The sequence below is a fragment of the Aspergillus bombycis genome, assembly GCF_001792695.1.
Source record: "Aspergillus bombycis strain NRRL26010 chromosome Unknown contig00014, whole genome shotgun sequence".
NCBI lineage: Eukaryota > Fungi > Ascomycota > Eurotiomycetes > Eurotiales > Aspergillaceae > Aspergillus > Aspergillus bombycis.
This window is the reverse complement of record NW_019170016.1, coordinates 97,527-113,861: the sequence shown is the minus strand read 5'-3', so window position 1 is coordinate 113,861 and position 16,335 is coordinate 97,527. Positions and strand designations below refer to the sequence as shown.

The 16,335-nt window shown below is 49.3% G+C and overlaps 7 protein-coding genes across 7 annotated transcripts; 3 read left to right on the top strand and 4 right to left on the bottom strand.

Moving 5' to 3' along the window:
- Nucleotides 1-248: 248 nt before the first annotated feature.
- Nucleotides 249-1,595, top strand: ABOM_001980 (Zn(II)2Cys6 transcription factor domain-containing protein; the record flags this gene model as incomplete). The annotated part of the gene is made up of 3 exons (XM_022529110.1): nucleotides 249-362; nucleotides 421-669; nucleotides 741-1,595. The coding sequence occupies 3 exons, from the start codon at nucleotides 249-251 to the stop codon at nucleotides 1,593-1,595; spliced, it is 1,218 nt and encodes a 405-aa protein (XP_022392392.1).
- Nucleotides 1,596-1,794: 199 nt separating this feature from the next.
- Nucleotides 1,795-3,752, bottom strand: ABOM_001979 (uncharacterized protein; the record flags this gene model as incomplete). Its single annotated transcript, XM_022529109.1, has 5 exons — nucleotides 1,795-2,289; nucleotides 2,350-2,623; nucleotides 2,682-3,252; nucleotides 3,305-3,581; nucleotides 3,630-3,752. Coding segments are annotated over 5 exons (1,740 nt in total), but the record flags the coding sequence as incomplete, so codon positions are not given.
- Nucleotides 3,753-6,805: 3,053 nt separating this feature from the next.
- Nucleotides 6,806-8,444, bottom strand: ABOM_001978 (aminopeptidase Y; the record flags this gene model as incomplete). The annotated part of the gene is made up of 3 exons (XM_022529108.1): nucleotides 6,806-6,931; nucleotides 7,003-8,144; nucleotides 8,201-8,444. 3 exons carry the CDS (start codon nucleotides 8,442-8,444, stop codon nucleotides 6,806-6,808), a joined length of 1,512 nt encoding a protein of 503 aa, XP_022392327.1.
- Nucleotides 8,445-9,606: 1,162 nt separating this feature from the next.
- Nucleotides 9,607-11,001, top strand: ABOM_001977 (uncharacterized protein; the record flags this gene model as incomplete). Its single annotated transcript, XM_022529107.1, has 2 exons — nucleotides 9,607-10,318; nucleotides 10,397-11,001. The coding sequence occupies 2 exons, from the start codon at nucleotides 9,607-9,609 to the stop codon at nucleotides 10,999-11,001; spliced, it is 1,317 nt and encodes a 438-aa protein (XP_022392397.1).
- Nucleotides 11,002-11,090: 89 nt separating this feature from the next.
- On the bottom strand, nucleotides 11,091-11,836 carry ABOM_001976 (uncharacterized protein; the record flags this gene model as incomplete). The annotated part of the gene is made up of 3 exons (XM_022529106.1): nucleotides 11,091-11,141; nucleotides 11,198-11,489; nucleotides 11,565-11,836. 3 exons carry the CDS (start codon nucleotides 11,834-11,836, stop codon nucleotides 11,091-11,093), a joined length of 615 nt encoding a protein of 204 aa, XP_022392330.1.
- A 1,607-nt stretch (nucleotides 11,837-13,443) lies between these two features.
- On the top strand, nucleotides 13,444-14,353 carry ABOM_001975 (pyrroline-5-carboxylate reductase family protein; the record flags this gene model as incomplete). The annotated part of the gene is made up of 2 exons (XM_022529105.1): nucleotides 13,444-13,993; nucleotides 14,049-14,353. The coding sequence occupies 2 exons, from the start codon at nucleotides 13,444-13,446 to the stop codon at nucleotides 14,351-14,353; spliced, it is 855 nt and encodes a 284-aa protein (XP_022392329.1).
- Nucleotides 14,354-15,459: 1,106 nt separating this feature from the next.
- Nucleotides 15,460-16,140, bottom strand: ABOM_001974 (nitroreductase; the record flags this gene model as incomplete). The annotated part of the gene is made up of 1 exon (XM_022529104.1): nucleotides 15,460-16,140. The coding sequence occupies one exon, from the start codon at nucleotides 16,138-16,140 to the stop codon at nucleotides 15,460-15,462; it is 681 nt and encodes a 226-aa protein (XP_022392328.1).
- Nucleotides 16,141-16,335: the final 195 nt, after the last annotated feature.

The following is a 16,335-nucleotide window of genomic DNA, read 5'->3' as shown; positions in this document are numbered from 1 at the left end:
TCCGGTGGGGCGAGGCGTCTTTTAGCGTTGGACTAAGTTATTCCTTCGATTAACAGAGGGCCAAAACTATACGAGCGAGGGTTAGCGCCATAAGTACGCTGGTTATCGTCAGCACTAACTGTGGTTCGTATTTCAGCGCCACAGCTCGTGGCGGATGACGTTTGAGATGCTGTCAACGTCGCCTGCATGATACCAGTATGTTTCGCCCATATTCACAACTTCAACAGCGTCCGGAGGGATCGCAAGACATGGCTGTGAAAACTGCGAACCAGAAGGACGTCGCATTGCCGAGACTCAGGCTTCGCAAAGCACACCGGAAATCTCGGAATGGCTGTCGCAACTGCAAACTACGCCGGGTAAAGGTAGGTAGCCTATACGCTCCTTGACAGTCCACTCATCTTATGTGTCTGGACATACCAGTGTGACGAGGTCCAGCCCGCCTGTCGGCGATGTAGTGCCTATGGCGTCTTATGCAACTATGGCTCCGACGCCCCCGATCTACAAATGGCCCGCGAGATGGAAGATCCGGCGGTGATCAGCGCCGATGCTACGACCACGCTAGAATTGACCCGAGAAGGCAGAGACCATCTGATCTCGTTCGAGAAATCTGGGACCCTTTTAACGATTGCCACCGTCCACCACAAGGAGCTGTTGCAGTTAGCGTGCCTAGTGAGTGGATACCGTTGAACCCGAGCTGGGGTGGTCGAACAATGAATGGCTGAATGCTTAACCCCCTGTAGAATCCCTATCTCATGCATGTAGTCTTGGCCATTGCCGCTACGCATAACCGGCTCCGGGGCACACCGACTCCAAGAGGCCCCAGCACATTCGAGAGTTACCACGTCTCCCAGTGCGCGGCCCTGCTGAGTCGCAAATTATCACAACCTCTACAACCAGAGGACCGCGACCCACTCTGGATGACGTCCACTTTACTAGGCATAATCTCCACATCGAGCATCCCCTCTCTAACACCTCAGGAAGTCTGGCCGCTGAAGTCGTCCTACACGTCCGACCTGGAATGGCTGCGTATGGCCGAGGGCAAAATGGCGGTCTGGAGGCTCGCAGATCCCCTACGTCCGAATGGTCTCTTCCGCGACATGGCCGATGAATACGCACAGATGTATGACAGCCCTTTGTGCACGGAGATTGATCGAGTTCCGTTGGCCCTGGCGCGGATTTGCGGTATAACCCCGTCCTCATCCCCAAACACCAATCCGTACTTTACCGCTGTGCATACCCTTGCCCCAGTGCTTGGTGAGTATCCTGGTCAACCGTCAAGGGCACGTATTCTGTCATTTACGAGCCGAATGGACCGTCCGTTCAAGTCATTGTTGCATGCAAGGGACCCAGTCGCATTACTGCTTTTGTCTCTGTGGTACATCAAAGCTGGGGATGTGGTATGGTGGCTCCGGCTTCGCGCCAGAGTCGAATACCAGTCGATATGTATCTATCTTCGACGGTATCACGCGGATAGGTGGGATATCTTAGACCTGTTGTCCTGCGGCGTGAAGCAGAGTGCAGCACTGCATGACATCCTTTCCCCGTCTCAGCCCAGATCTTCATGTTCCTTTCCTAGTATATCCACTCCCGTCTAGAGGCATTGCTTTGTTCTCCAAATCTAGTTCATCTTCAAGTGACAGGCAAGCAGGAGGGCTAAACTACCTTACAAATGGTACTCGATCAATTAAGATCCAGTTTACATTTCATATTGGCAACAATCTTTCTCCCCTCGTGCTAACCACTGTCTGATCCTTTACTATTCCGACAATCATCCCATCTCCTAAGCCCAACACCTCAATCAACCCGATACCACTCAACATATCTCTCGCATCCAGTATGGCCAGACCAAAACGCCATTTCAAACTCATGCTGTGTGGGCTTATCTCCCAACCGCATGGGCCATTTCGCAACGATGCTGTTATTAGTCTTCATCCCCAGACCAAGAAGATGACCCATATCTCTGAACCGAGCACTCTCAACAAGCCGATTAAAGAGGGTGTCATTATCCGTAAATAAGTCCGCGGCACTCATCTGGTTGAGGAATTCTGCATTGTATTTATTCTTAGGGTCTCCGTGCCTGGGTCTCATTGGTAGAAAGCGCTGCAATGATTCCATCGCACGAGGCACAGAGGCGAGTTGATCGGCGGGCGTGGACATCTCTCTGACAGCATTGAGGAATAGCATGATGAGTGTAGCCTTGGGGTTTTCATTCTTGGCTTTGAGAAGGGGGCCGAATAAGGCGAACGTTTTTGCTGGGCCCAGGTATCCGAGGTCGGCGATGTTAGCAAGCTGGGGAAGTATAAGTCTAGACTCGATGATGAATCAATAGAATGGTAAAGAGTGTCTGACCTCAATTCTGTCATAGAATGTTTCTTTTCCTCGGAGTGTGGCCAGTTTGTCGGGTAAATCCATTGCGTCTTTCTTGAAGAGACAGATGCTCAGATTTAAGGTGTGTAGTCGTTTACAGAACCTCTGTAGATCCCGCTGGAGGTGTACGTAAAGCTGACCATATAGATCATGTTTAGCACCGTAACAGGTTCGCAGGACTTCGGTGAGTGTCCACCCTTGGAGAGGATCTGCCGAATCCGGCATGGGCCATGGATGTTCGTTATGGAACAACGTGCTTGCTTTCATTAGCGGCTGCATGTCTGTTGCTCAAGGATGGGTACGTCAGTACTTACGGGTTAGGAACCCTGAAGTCTTCACGGGATGCCCCAAACGGGAGTAATATCCCATCGCCCCGGAACTTGCAGACAGAAAGACGCCATGAAGGATGCAGCGGAAACAAAGCTCTGTCCCGGTAATCTCGACGACTATGGGCCAGGGTGACCGACTCATGCAAAGCAGCGGCTTTATTGTAGGACATATCTGGTACTTCTGGGAGGTAAGATAGAACCCTATCCCACTCAGTTCTCCTGAGCGTCGCAGATAGTGCACTACTCCCGCAAGACCATGTCTTCTGTAGGACACCAGCAGCCGGCACTGGGTCGGTTGCCAAGAACTCAGTTATACTCGGAAGCACCGAACTCCGGATAGATTGCAGAAGGGAGTCTGGCAGAAAGGCTGAGTACCATAGATGCAAGATTGCTACGCTGGCGATATCAGGGGGTAGGTGGAAAGCCACCAGGAGGAATATTAAGTTTCGCGCTACAACCGTCTCATCGCGGTCGTTGATATCAACATGGATGCGTCCGTGGTAAGTATCCGGGAGAGATACAATGGTCTTGACTAGATTTCTCAAGTCTCCCGAAGCTATAAAATATTAGAGAGACGAGGATCCACAGAGCCTTTTTGGCCCGCATACCTGCCAGAAGAAGACAGAGATCCTTCGAATAGCCCTTGCCTTCGTTATCCTTCAGTTGCAGTAAGTCCAAGGCTGGGACATTTCCCCATAGATATTTGCTTCCCCCATGCATCGCAACAGGGGCGTGCTCTCCATCCGAGGTATCGATGAAGTGTGGCACGCGGTGTTCGACTTCCCATGCTGGACGCCAGGCGGCTTTTCGGATGGGATTCTTACAGTCGAGCTTGTGGACCGGCCAATGAGCAGCCTGACAACCCTTGCTGCAGTACTTTTGCCCCTGTTAAGTCTTTTCATGCAACAGGATGTTTGAATGTGGGCTACTTACCATCACTAGATAGCAGCCGGTACAAGCCTTAGTGCCAGGCCCGAGACACCTGGTGACATCATGGTCCTCTCTCCAGTTTGCACACTGAAAAGGTTCCATCTTGCCACTAAAAGACAAAAAACATCTAAGCTCAATCACTTTTAAAAGGTTTCGTAGATGAAAAGCCAAACTAAGACCCCTGAGTAGGGTTGTGCACACAAAGGCAGTAGATACGAGTAAGCGTGCATGAAACGTTGGGCATAAGTCCTTTAAGTAGTCGTTCACTTCTCTAATATGACATATCCTAAATAGAAGAGGGGTAATTACTCTTTCTCTCCAGTCGCACACTATTGGTGACTCGGTTGCTTTGGCTACGGCAAGGCTGGCGTCTCTGCAGTCCCAGACGCAGCAACAACTTGCATACAGGCCGGATTCGGGCGGCTCTACCCTTACTCGCCCTTATATTTATGCACCATACATTTGATAAAATCGAAATCCAGGCAAAGACATGAGCGGGGACATTCTATGCACCACTAGTAGTCAGTCACTCCCTACGGAATTCACTTACGCACCAGTAATCCACCAATCATGGCCTACAGTCAGGCCTGTGCAATAAAGATCTTACTCCTGTCTTCCATAATCCAATGAAAATAGCCGCGGAACAGATTGGATTGTCTGTTCGCCCATAGAGAACATATGGAGCAGCACGTGACCGTGCCCTAGGCTGCCATTTGACCCGCCTCAGGCGCTATACGAGGCCGTTGCCTGATTGGCGGCTACTATATTTCCAAAGTTTTCATGAGCAACTAGGTACATACTTTCAAAATCCCCTTCATTCTTCTATTCCCCTCGCCATGGATAGGCTTCCTATTGAGATCCTGCTGAGGATCTTCAGCTATCTACAACCCAAGCTTGGTCCAGTCCTCCGAGTGAACAGTCGGTGGTTCAACTGTGGTATTTCGCTCATATGGCGGGAAGCATTCTGGTTCCATCTGTCTCGCATCCCCAAAGATCGACGGATACTCTATGCTGCTGCAATTGGGAAGCTCTTTCTCTGGGAGAGTGCCACAGAGCAGGTAGAGGAGTTCAGTCATTTTGCCTACCCCAGGCTGAAGCATCTAAGTCTAGGGTCAAGTCCTTCAGCCAAGGTAGACATCGCTTGGCTCAAACGATATATGCATGCAGGACTGCAATCGATTGAATTTTCAGGGGATTTCGATCCGGAGCTATTGCTGCACCTGCAGAGCAACTGTCCCCAACTGCAGAACATATCAATCAGTACGCCAGGCGACCGTCTTACGGGAGAGATATTTCACAACTTCCTCAAAAGCACTCCTGTCACTAAAGTCTCCCTGGGTGGAAACCAGGTTAAACCTTTACTTGGCCACGTCATTCTCAACCATCTCGCCAGTCACGACACCTTGGAAGAAGTATCTCTTGGTTATACTATCGAGAAATTACCGAGCAATATCAAAAGCTTAAACCCTGTCCGGTCGCTTCGAAAGCTCTCCGCCACAATCACACATGATCTATTTCCAAGTTTCATCTCCAGCTTCACGTCTTTGCACGAACTCAACTTAAACGTGAAGGGGGAGCCAAAATCACGACTTACCCCCATCGACCTCAAACATCTTTCAACCCTGACCCAACTGCGCTCTCTCCACATATCCCTAGATGGCAAGATGGAGATTCATAAGGAAGACCTTCTATTCCTCAAGAACCTCAAGCACCTAACGAAACTACAACTCACGGGAACGATCACAACGGCCCTCATTGCAGCCGGCTTCAACGACATCGACTTCGAGGACCTGGTTGCAGATCTGCCCAATCTACGAGTACTCCTGTTACACCTATACCAATTGCCCCTGACTACACAGAGCTTAGCAGCTCTTGGCCAATCCTGCCCGTTACTCGAACGATGCGATCTCATGGGAGGCTTTAACATAGCACAGCTGAAGGCGTACCAGACACCGCTATTCCCCAAGCTCGTTTCCCTCTGTGTCCGGGATTTCAACAGGGAAGTTATTGATCGCACTGGCCCAAAACCACGCACGGGGAGGGGGCCCGAGTAAGTACCCATGTATTGTATCGTATTGCTTGCTACGTGCCTCCGCTGACTCTCTCTCTCTCTGTCTTCAGAAATCCCGAAGACCACGTCATGCAGCTGGAAGCACACTTTCCGGAATTGCAACACCTTACACTCACCTACGCGGGGATTGCGAACGTCGCCATTTCGGAGGAGGTGAAATTCTCGGACAGCGTTCTTTATGGATGGAGGGCCAGGCAGCAGGAGCGAGAACAGAGTGTTCTGAAGAGTTATGGCTAGGAAATCACTTCTCCTGTTGAGGATTTATCTTTTCTTGAGTGTATATATACCTCGACATTTGTGATGAGACATATTTGATGCATACGTGTTATTTATCCGATGTTCTAGGACGAGAATCAATCAGATCAAGCAACCGATCCAGTGATTACACGGGATATGGGATTTGGAGATTGGCCCTCACCGTGACACCGCATTAGTGGCAGATAAATTTAAACCTCTACTTGGAATATGAGTGCAAGAAGCATTATTTGCCGCAGCTTTGGTTACGATTTGTATGGCCGCGTTTGCGTCGCAGTCGCTGGTCCCCCGTCCTAGAGCCATCGCTGGGCTGAGGAAGCGTATGGATATCCTATACCACTATCTGCAGACTATGTAGCCTATGATCCTTGCTGTCATCAAGACATAACACCGAGATTATCTGTGTCAGAGATCTCCCGCTTTCTAGTTGTGATAGAGAACTGCCTACGTGTTGCCAGGCGTGATGGTAAGCTGGTAAGCAGTAACTAGGTAGGTCGTATTGTTTCTAAGCCTTGCTCGCATTCTATATGTTGTTCCTACTCCGGCGCGCGGTCGTACTGTGTAGGTTCAATTTACTGGCCTCATTGCTTATCGTTGGAGTCAAACTGCTACCGGCAGGAGTATACAGCAAGAGGCTTATGCTCAGCTACAGTAACCTACAATAAAACAGAAACAACCATGTAAGTAAAGCTCCAATTAAATCCCGCAGCAGAGGTTCAGTTATGAACTCTGCAATATTGCTAATTCCGAAAACCAAACAGATCTGTGTAAAGGTCTAACAAAGTATCATCAACAACGCCAATACTCTGTCTATTGCACCATATCCTATTCAACGCCACCAGGATATCTAAAATTAAAGTACGAGCCGGGGCCCGTGGTACTTCTTCTGCTCTGTAGCAAAAGCAGTGATGGAATCCTTCGTCCGCTTAGGGAAACCTTCAAAGGATCTAGCATAGGTGGCAACTGAGTGGGCGACAAGCTGGAGTAAATGGCCGGGTTAGTAAAACGACAGACAACAGGAAAGGTTTGCCCTCGATTGGACGCTCTTACCTTGGTGTTCCACTCCCATGCCGTTAAATTCACATTGCCGACAACATCACAAATCTGGTGATAGCATGGGTCATACCAGGCGCCGGCAACACCGCCGAACATTTCCTGCTCCTCCGGTGTCTTGATACCCTCGGCTCCAGTGGCGATACCGCCTCCTGGGATACCGTGGCGGATAAACGCGTCGTAGTCGCTACGGCCATCAAATGGAATGTAGGTGTGGTTGAGGTCGTGGGCATCATAAAAATCGACGTACAAGTCGCGCAGCTCCTCAGACCCGACCGGGTTCACCGCATTGGTGGCGTTGTAAACCTGGTACGCAAAGTTCGGGGAACCAAGCATATCGTAGTCCATGAACAAACGGATCTTCAGGTTCTCCTCGGGAGTGAGAACGGAAACATAGTAGTCCGATCCGAGAAGGCCTTCCTCTTCACCAGCCCACCATGCGAATCGCACGCAGTTGTTAACCCGGTATTGAGTCAGCAGGGTCGCGAGCTCCAGGAGTGTCAAGCTACCAGAGCCATCATCGTTGATGCCCGGTCCTTCGGCGACACTGTCACTGTGGCCACCGAGCATCACACAGTTCTCGGGATCGCCCTCGGTCGTTTGAGCGATGATGTTGGTCGTATGAATGGTCTCGACGATGGCATCCATGTAGGCGATACCATCGACCTCCTCACCCTTCTTTAGTTTCTCCAGAATGGGCGCAGCATCTTCATCAGAAAGACCCCAGGTAGCAACATGATCCGGTGTGGGGTTACCGAGCGTCCCACTCAAACTTCCTGGTTCGTTGTTATATACCACAGCCGCAACAGCACCGGCTTTTCCAGCCAAGTCCGACTTCGTACCGAATGGACAGGTGCCACGGCTAATGAGCGCAATGGCGCCAGACACATCAGACGGAAAGTCTGACGCGTCACATCCGAAGTTGGAAACCGCTACCAGGGGTGCATGGACGGGCTCTTTGTGCTTGGTAGGAGGCGTCAATCCCATGGGTGCCGCCGATTTGGGTACATCGTCGCCGAGGACCAGGCGGGATTCGAATACATTGCCTGTGACGGCAGGGAAGGACTGGTTGGTGATCGTGTAGTAGTCTCCCAGCTTAGCAAGCGTCGCATAGATGTAGTCAATGGTTCCGAGGTGCCCTAAGGGTGTCCATGGGTCAGCGGCTATGGGCGGACTGCATAGTTCAGCTACCTACCTTTGCTTCCAATGACTCGAGTCGGATGATTGTATTCTTCCTCTCCCAAGTCCGCGATCTTGGATAGCTCTTTGGCTCTCTTTAACAGGTTCTCGGCTTTGACGTGACTTTGGAACGCGGAGGAGCTGACCAGCTCCTTGTCGGAGGTGATGGGAACCTGGGATTGCAACAGGGGAAGTTGGACTGCGCCGACTTCACCGAGAAGGAGGGTAGCAATTGCTACCTCTGGAAGCTGTAGTCGCATGATGGTACAGTGTGGATGTCGCAATGGAGATACTGGAATCAATGGGGAGCTGTTGAAGTGAGTCAGTCACGTTGGAGGAGATGAAGTCCCCGGTTTGTTTATCCGAGAGGCTGGGGCCGATCGATCACATCACGCGATAAGCGATAAGCGATAAGATAACCGCTATCTGGAAACGTGACTCATGGATAAGATTGTCCTTCAATGTACACCTCCCCGGCCTTTCAAAAAATTATGCCACTTAAAACACCGATTATATAAGATTTAGCATTTCAAGAATCTAGAGAATATGTATACTACAGTATACTTTTGTGCCAAAGTCACTTTGGTCCGGAATTTGTGGGGAGATATATATCTTTCTAGTAGGGCTCTTAGCATTCTGACAGCACTACTATATGTTTATTGTGAACTGGTGCCCTACTAGTCCAGTGTGCATAACGCAGGCATAACTCAGTACAATACTTTAGTAGGTCTTTATACCTTGGTATTATGTATATGATATGCCAGGCTGCTGGCGGGGTTTGGTCTCAGGCTAAATTGAACCCTAGACCCATGAACTTGGGGGCCAGAGAAACAAGCCCGGCCCCATGGCGAGGCCCATGCGCCTGCCATGTGGAGTTGTGTTTTATCCGAGGTAAGGTACGCCGGAAATGCTGTAGCCGAGTCTCACGTAGCGTACAGCCTCATCGCTGTTAGAGGGGCCGTGGGTATTGTGGGTACAAGGGATCAGGGTTGACAAGTTATGCTTGCTCCACTTCCAAGTTCGAGGAGCACAGCCCACCCACCTTGGAGTTCTGTGACGCCGCAGGATAAGATTTTAGTAAATCCCTTGTTCCTCTGTGTTTTATGATAGGCCTTCATGGCCGAATCAAATACCCCATCGCACCTCGGAAAGGGGTCCAACTTTAATGACTTGTAATGATGGCTATTAGTGGATGTTATAAGACGCCGGTCTTTTAGTCCCTGAAGAGGAAACGAACAAAGGGAGAGGTCCAAATGTCTGCTAACGGGAAGAAGAAAAATGCCTGGTTTACGCAGCCTCAAGCTAAATAGTTTCGGGTATGGCTAGGTACGCAAGGCTTGCGATGACTTAATAAATCATACCCTGTAAAGTGAACGATACTTTATATTCTTCTTTCCACTTTTCGATGTTTTCACAGACAATATGCACATATCGCCAAGGCTTCTGAGGCTGTCCTCCGTCCTCGAGTCATACACATGCCGTGTGTTCCTAGTCTTTTTGATTCCTTATGCACTTCTGGTATACTTGGCTCGCATAACTAGTTGGCGTGACCCAACGTCACTGTTCTTCCGAGAAAATGAAGCCTACAAGCCTTCGTATTCGAGCCCGCGTGCGGCGCAGGGCATGGCATTGATCAACGAAGCGAACAATGTGACGGAAGGTCCCCTCCCCAAGGCATCTGCGAACCCTACCATGTGTGTAGGATTTGCCTCTATTGCCCGGGAGGGTGTAAGCTATTTCGAGAGTGCGGTCGGATCGGTGTTGGCCGGCCTGTCTCCGGTAGAGAGAGCTGATATATTTCTCATCCTATTCATTGCTCATACAGACCCCAAGCAGCACCCGGCCTACTCGGAGCCATGGCTGCATGAGCTGGCTGACAAAGTTCTGCTCTATGATGAGAATGACATCGACATTGACCACATCCGAAGTCTTGAAACAACCGAGGCCAAAACTCTAGCTCTCGAGAAAGGCCTACTGGACTACACTTATCTTTTGAAAGCATGTACCGCTATTGGTACACCATACACCGTTATGCTCGAAGATGATATCGTCGCTCTTGATGGTTGGTATCATCGAACCAAACAGGCCTTGCGCGCTGCCGAGCAACAAACAGCGGAGAAGAAAGCATCGAAATGTAAGTTCTAGATCAAGACCACTCTGCCACTTACACAATTCTTGGGTATGGAGACTAATATAAATTGCATTTCTAAAGGGCTTTATCTTCGGCTTTTCTACACCGAGAACTTTCTGGGCTGGAACTCAGAGGATTGGCCTACCTATCTATTCTACTCTCTACTCTCCGCGACCACCATCTTACTCACAACCTTGATCGTCCGCCGTTATCGACCGTCTTTGAAGCCATTTTTACCGAAAGAAACCATCATTGTTCTTTCCTTCATTTGTACACCTCTCCTGATCATTCTCTTCTTTGCGACCGGCCGAGTCACAATGCTACCGATCCCTGAAGGTGTGCACGAGATGCCTAAATTCGGATGCTGTTCGCAGGGATTCGTCTTTCCACAGGGCCGTGTCATGGACCTGATATCCTGGTACGAATCAAAAGGAATCGGCTATGTCGACATGCTCACGGAAGATTATGCGAATCAGAACGGGGAGATACGCTGGGCATTAACACCCAGTGTATTACAGCATGTCGGGAGCAAGAGCTCCAAAACCAACAATCCGATCCCCCAGAAGGGCCTCCGTACGATCCCTGAAACATTATGGAATTTCGGGTTTGAGAAAAACGATGTAAATATTCTACGCAAAGAACATGAACAACACATGCGATGGGGAGAGCCATCACTGGATATATAATCGGAACGTCGCAATATTTCAATGAAAATGCTTAACCATGTTTAACTGCCAGCGTTTGGTTACTAAACCTATCTCTCCGTAGCATAGGTCTACTCGGAACCAAGTACGCTATCTGAGATCAGGATGGCTATAGCAGTAACCTTGTGTGGATCAGTCCAGTCGAATGAGAGAAGAGTGGCATTAAAAGAGATCTTACTAGTGATAAGTCCACACCTGGGGTAACGATGATATCAAGAACAGGTCTATAATTGCGACGTGTGCTTGGGGTCAGGGCGAGTTTCTGGTTGTGATGCACACTCTCGCGCACTTCAGTGAACTTCCTGTCTCCATCCACGATATCAAGGGACTCCAATACACGCCCATATCTTTCAATCTCCAGCGTGACCTCTTTATCACCCATTGAAACTTTCGTATCGGTGGCAGCTAGATTTGTGAACGTGAACATGAAGCTTCCAAACGGGACCAGTCGCGGTGCACCAGTGGCTATACTATCCACAGTTGCACTCCCCGGTAGTGTGATGGACCAAGCATTTCAAAATGATATCTTCCTGTGAAGCTCGAACAAGGGTAGACCCAAAGCATCACGAGATTCTCGACATGGGCGACCGTTGTATTTCCCACCACTGGCTGTGAATCGAGTAACCTCATTTTCGTCCTGTACTTTATAAGCAGCCACGGAGTGGCCGTCGCCCTGTGATCTGAGTGCCAATAGTGTTATCGAGTCGGTGATGTACTGTTCCCGGATCGCGACTGGGCGATTAGGAGCTTTTAGGACCTTGCAAGGCTGAGAGGATATCGCACGGTCCATGCGTGCTTGGATATATGCTGTAGGCATTGTAGGGAGATTCTGGTATATGTATTGGTGGCGGGGTATTCGTCGACAGAGGGCAGGTCCAGGAGTACAAAAGATACTTGATTATGCAATGCCATGCTGACGACGCATGGTGGATAGGAGGTTCCAAGAAGTCAATATGAAGCCTTTTCAGCCCCTGGGGAGGGTTGCTGACACCTAGCTCTTCCTCCTGTGCTGCTGTATACGCAGAAGGCAGTGGACTCAGAGTGGGAAATCTGAACCCAATTCGCGTCATTTCTTTAAAGCTATAGTTATACGCACAGGAAGAAACTCGGTGCTACATAAATACACCCTACCTTGCCATCTGTTTGCCAATGCGGCCGGAAGAGTGTGTCGCGAGACCTAATAGTCCCTCTTTCAATAACGAATCTGTACCACAAGAGTCAGCTTTCGTAATAGACTCTGCCGCCATTGCCTATGTTAGGTGCTTATGTCCCAATTGCCTGTGTCTCCTCGCGTAGTCGATAGCCAATGTACATCCTCCGTTTACACAAAGGGGCATATACATACAAAGAAAATGTAACTTGACCTGCATTAAGTAGCGGCTTAGCAGCAGATCCGCATCGTTGCTCGGACAACACCCTTATTCTGGTCTAGCTTGCGCGAATTTGGTGATTCACTATAGCTGTCTTTGAACAACTATTCGTTTCTCAGTCTACTATGGCGTAGAGTCATTGGTTTCGGGATGTATAGTACAGGGCCGCCTCCTCACCCGTCCAAAAAGCGCTCATCTCAGATACACTGAGGTTACGGAGTACATTACACGAAAAGGTTATGCTAAATCTTACAGTACATAGTCTGACTTCGCAAAGCGCAGCACTGCTACTGAAGCAATATCTAGAGCTGCGGAACGAGTGATTTCGCGCAGTTTTACTAGCACTTGAGTATATATGACGGTCCAGGGCTATTGACAAAATAGGGACAGGTCACACTATTTCTTAAATAAATAGCTAAAAGCTAATCAAAATGAAGGCTCAGCACAAATAATACAAGTTTGAATAGAGAAGAAAAGACTTAAAAGCAATCTGACAAAAAAAGAATGACCGACGCAGGGATCGAACCTGCAATCTCTTGATTCGTAGTCAAGCGCCTTGCCATTGGGCCAGCCGGCCAATTGTTGAAATACATGTCAGGTATTTAGCTAAACAAGCTAGCACAACATACAAACCAGTCCCTATAATGCATTGGCAGCGAGTTCCACGGAGCGACTAGTTACTAGGAATACGAGAGTGACAAGTCGAACACTGCGTGAGGTGGGGGTTTAGCTCACGATGATATTCCGAATTGACCAAAAAGGCACACCGTGCCAAATTCTGCAACATTATTGTCTTGTTTCATATAGACTTCCTCTCCTTTTATTGGTTTTGGTTTCCGATAACTTGTTTCTCAACGTCATCTTTATATTTCCATCCCCGCAGTCGCCGTTAACACCGCCTTCCCTATTTCATGAGACGTAATGCCAAGTTCGGTTGGCGGTCTGTTTGTGCCCCGCCTTTTGACAAAGTGGGGGAATTTTGATATCATGTCCATGTCGTATCAACTATCCCCTCCATTGCGAAAGAATAACTGAACATATCTCCCGTTTAAAAATGCCTTCCCTTCAAGACAGCAAGCTCGCCTTTATTGGCGGTGGCAACATGGCCTCCGCCATCATCGGAGGTCTCCTCAGCAATGGCGTCCAAAAACAGAACATCTGGGTGTCCGAGCCCTGGGATGTCAACCGGGAGAAGATGGCGGCCCTGGGGGTGCAGACCACTACTGTCAATGTCGAAGCTGCCAAGGATGCGGATCTTATTATCATCGCAGTCAAGCCACAGGTTACCAAGGGCGTGTGTGAGGAATTGGGCGCTGCCTGGTCAGAGCGTACAACCTTGCCCGTTGTGGTCAGCATTGCCGCTGGAATCACCCTCGATAGCTTGGTCCAATGGCTCCGCACCAGCGACGGACGCAATGCACACGTTGTTCGTGTTATGCCAAACACACCGGCACTCGTTGGTGAGGGCGCTTCGGGTCTGTATGCCAGCAAGGATGTGACCTCCGAAGAGAAGGAGCTCGTTAATGCTGTTCTTGGAAGTGTCAGCAAGGCCACCGAGTGGGTGGATAAGGAGGAATTGCTCGACGTCGTCACAGGACTTTCTGGTAAGTTCTGCTCATGAATTCTGACACCGAAAGGATGCGCATTGACACGGTTTAGGATCGGGACCCGCCTACTTTTTCGCCATGGTGGAACATTTGATTGCCAGTGCAACCGCCCTTGGCCTCTCCGAGGAACAGGCTACTCGGTTGGCTGCGCAGACATGTCTCGGCGCTGGCAAGATGCTTGTTGAGTCGCCAGATAGCCCCACCCAGCTGCGCAAGAACGTTACCAGCCCGAATGGAACCACATATGCTGCCCTTCAGACTTTCGAGTCGCTGGGCTTCAAAGACATTGTTGATAAGGCTGTCAACTCTGCTACCTCTCGGGCAGCTGAGTTGGGAAACACTCTTGGCAAGCAGTAAACATAAGGGCATGGCTGTGAGGGAAGTTAGCAGTGGGAAAAGCGTCCAACGTACCTTGTATGTATCAAAACCTTTGGGAAATTGATCAGACTCTGACAATTTAGTATTTGGTAGGATCCTGTAATCCTTTGCCACATCAGCGTATACATAGAATAAAAGAATCTATGAGATCTGTACTGTATGAAAGCCAAGAAACTATGTTCTTTCCCAGTAGACTCCCATAACGCTCCAGACAGGTACAGACATTGGCATTTACAAATGGTCATAATTCCATCAGCGGCCGTTGCATTGAGGGCAGCAATGGCGACTGTATGCTGGGAAGAAGGCGCCTAGGAAAAGGGTTTCCTTAGGCTTCAACAGCCGTAACCCTACTTGACTGGGGTTGTCCCTCCGTTTGGAGTTAGTAAGACGAGAATTGCTTGCTCTAGACGGTCTTGATGATCTATATTGATAATACCCCCCACAGGAATGGATTATCCAGACAAGGCTGCAGCGATAAGTGCTAGAGCCGGTCTCCATAGGCTCTGCACGCGCTACATAGCTATTAGTTTATCCGATAAAAGGGCATGCGGTGAATAATGTTTGGCAACCAACCAGGGTCACTAGTACCATAGGTTGACCAACTTGGAACTTACATACCAGTCTCACGGTGTTAATCAACTTACCGATCAGTAAATTCATAGGCTAGCTTAGTGTTCGGTTCGAAAGCTGAAACAACGGCAGTTACTCCGTTCTGTAGGCGAGATGGCATGGAGACGGCATCCTATAATAATCAATCAACAAATTGTATATCGTATGATAAGAATGGTCCGCGTTTTCGGACCCTTGTTTCATATCAGTCTGGCGACCTGCAGGAACTAAGCCAGACGCACGTACTATAGCAACGAGGAATGAAAATCACTCACAATGGTTCTATTAATGTATACAAAGGATAAATACTGAGGCGTTGCAATTCCACCTGACTACTATCCACATCTCGCACGGGAATTCAGCCTGAAGAATGATGAAGCCTATCCTACTGCTTGTCCATCAGAGTCCAAGAAAGCCCATGCCATAAGGCTCTCCGTAAACCCCCCTTCACTCTATACCACTAAGCAGACTGAGAACTAATCCCTAATGTCAATCCATTGCTCCCATTCATCTCGTCCCGCGACCACATGATTGACAGCAGATGTAGGATCCCCATACCCCACCGCCAACCCGCAGAGAACTTCCATATCATCAGAAATGCAAAGTTCTCTTTTAATGACATGCGAATATCCAGCCACGCTAACCTCAATACACGTATCCAAGCCCAACGCAGTCAGCTCTAGAACCAAAGTTTGGAGCCAGATTCCCACACTGAGCAGATCCACATCATACAAAGCCTTATCAATATAGATGATTCCCGCCAAGGGAGCACCGAAGAACTCGAAATTTCGTAACACGGCCGTTGTGTGTGCCGGTAGATCATCTCTCGCGATGCCCATGGCTTGGCCGTAGAGCTTACGACCGAGGGTTGACCTGTAGTGGCGAAAGGCCTCCGGTAGCTGGAGGATCTGCGAGGGGTCGTTATCAGCGGCCGCAGCCAATGCCGTCTTTAGGGAGGTGAGAGCATCGCCTGATAGAAATGTCGCCCTCCAGGGCTGCGTATTTGAGCCTGAGGGTGCATTTTGGGCCAGGGCGAGGCAGTTCCTGAGGTCGTCATTTGAAACTGACTTGGTGAGGAAGTTACGAGTGGAATGACGGGCGGATATCAAGTGCCTCAGGGTGTCATAGAGGACAGGTCTAATGGTGGTGGGGGTCATGATGAAATAGAGACATGCAATGATGGTAATCGTCTGTCCGGTGTATTTCTTGCTCAAACAATGTTCGGCACGATTGCAATGGCTTTTATACGCTATGATGCAGAGCTCAACGTGCCAATTATCCGATGCGCTCGTGAACACTTTGTACTTCTTTAAGGGAGCTCATTATCGTCTCTCAAGTAAAAAGGGTAGAGG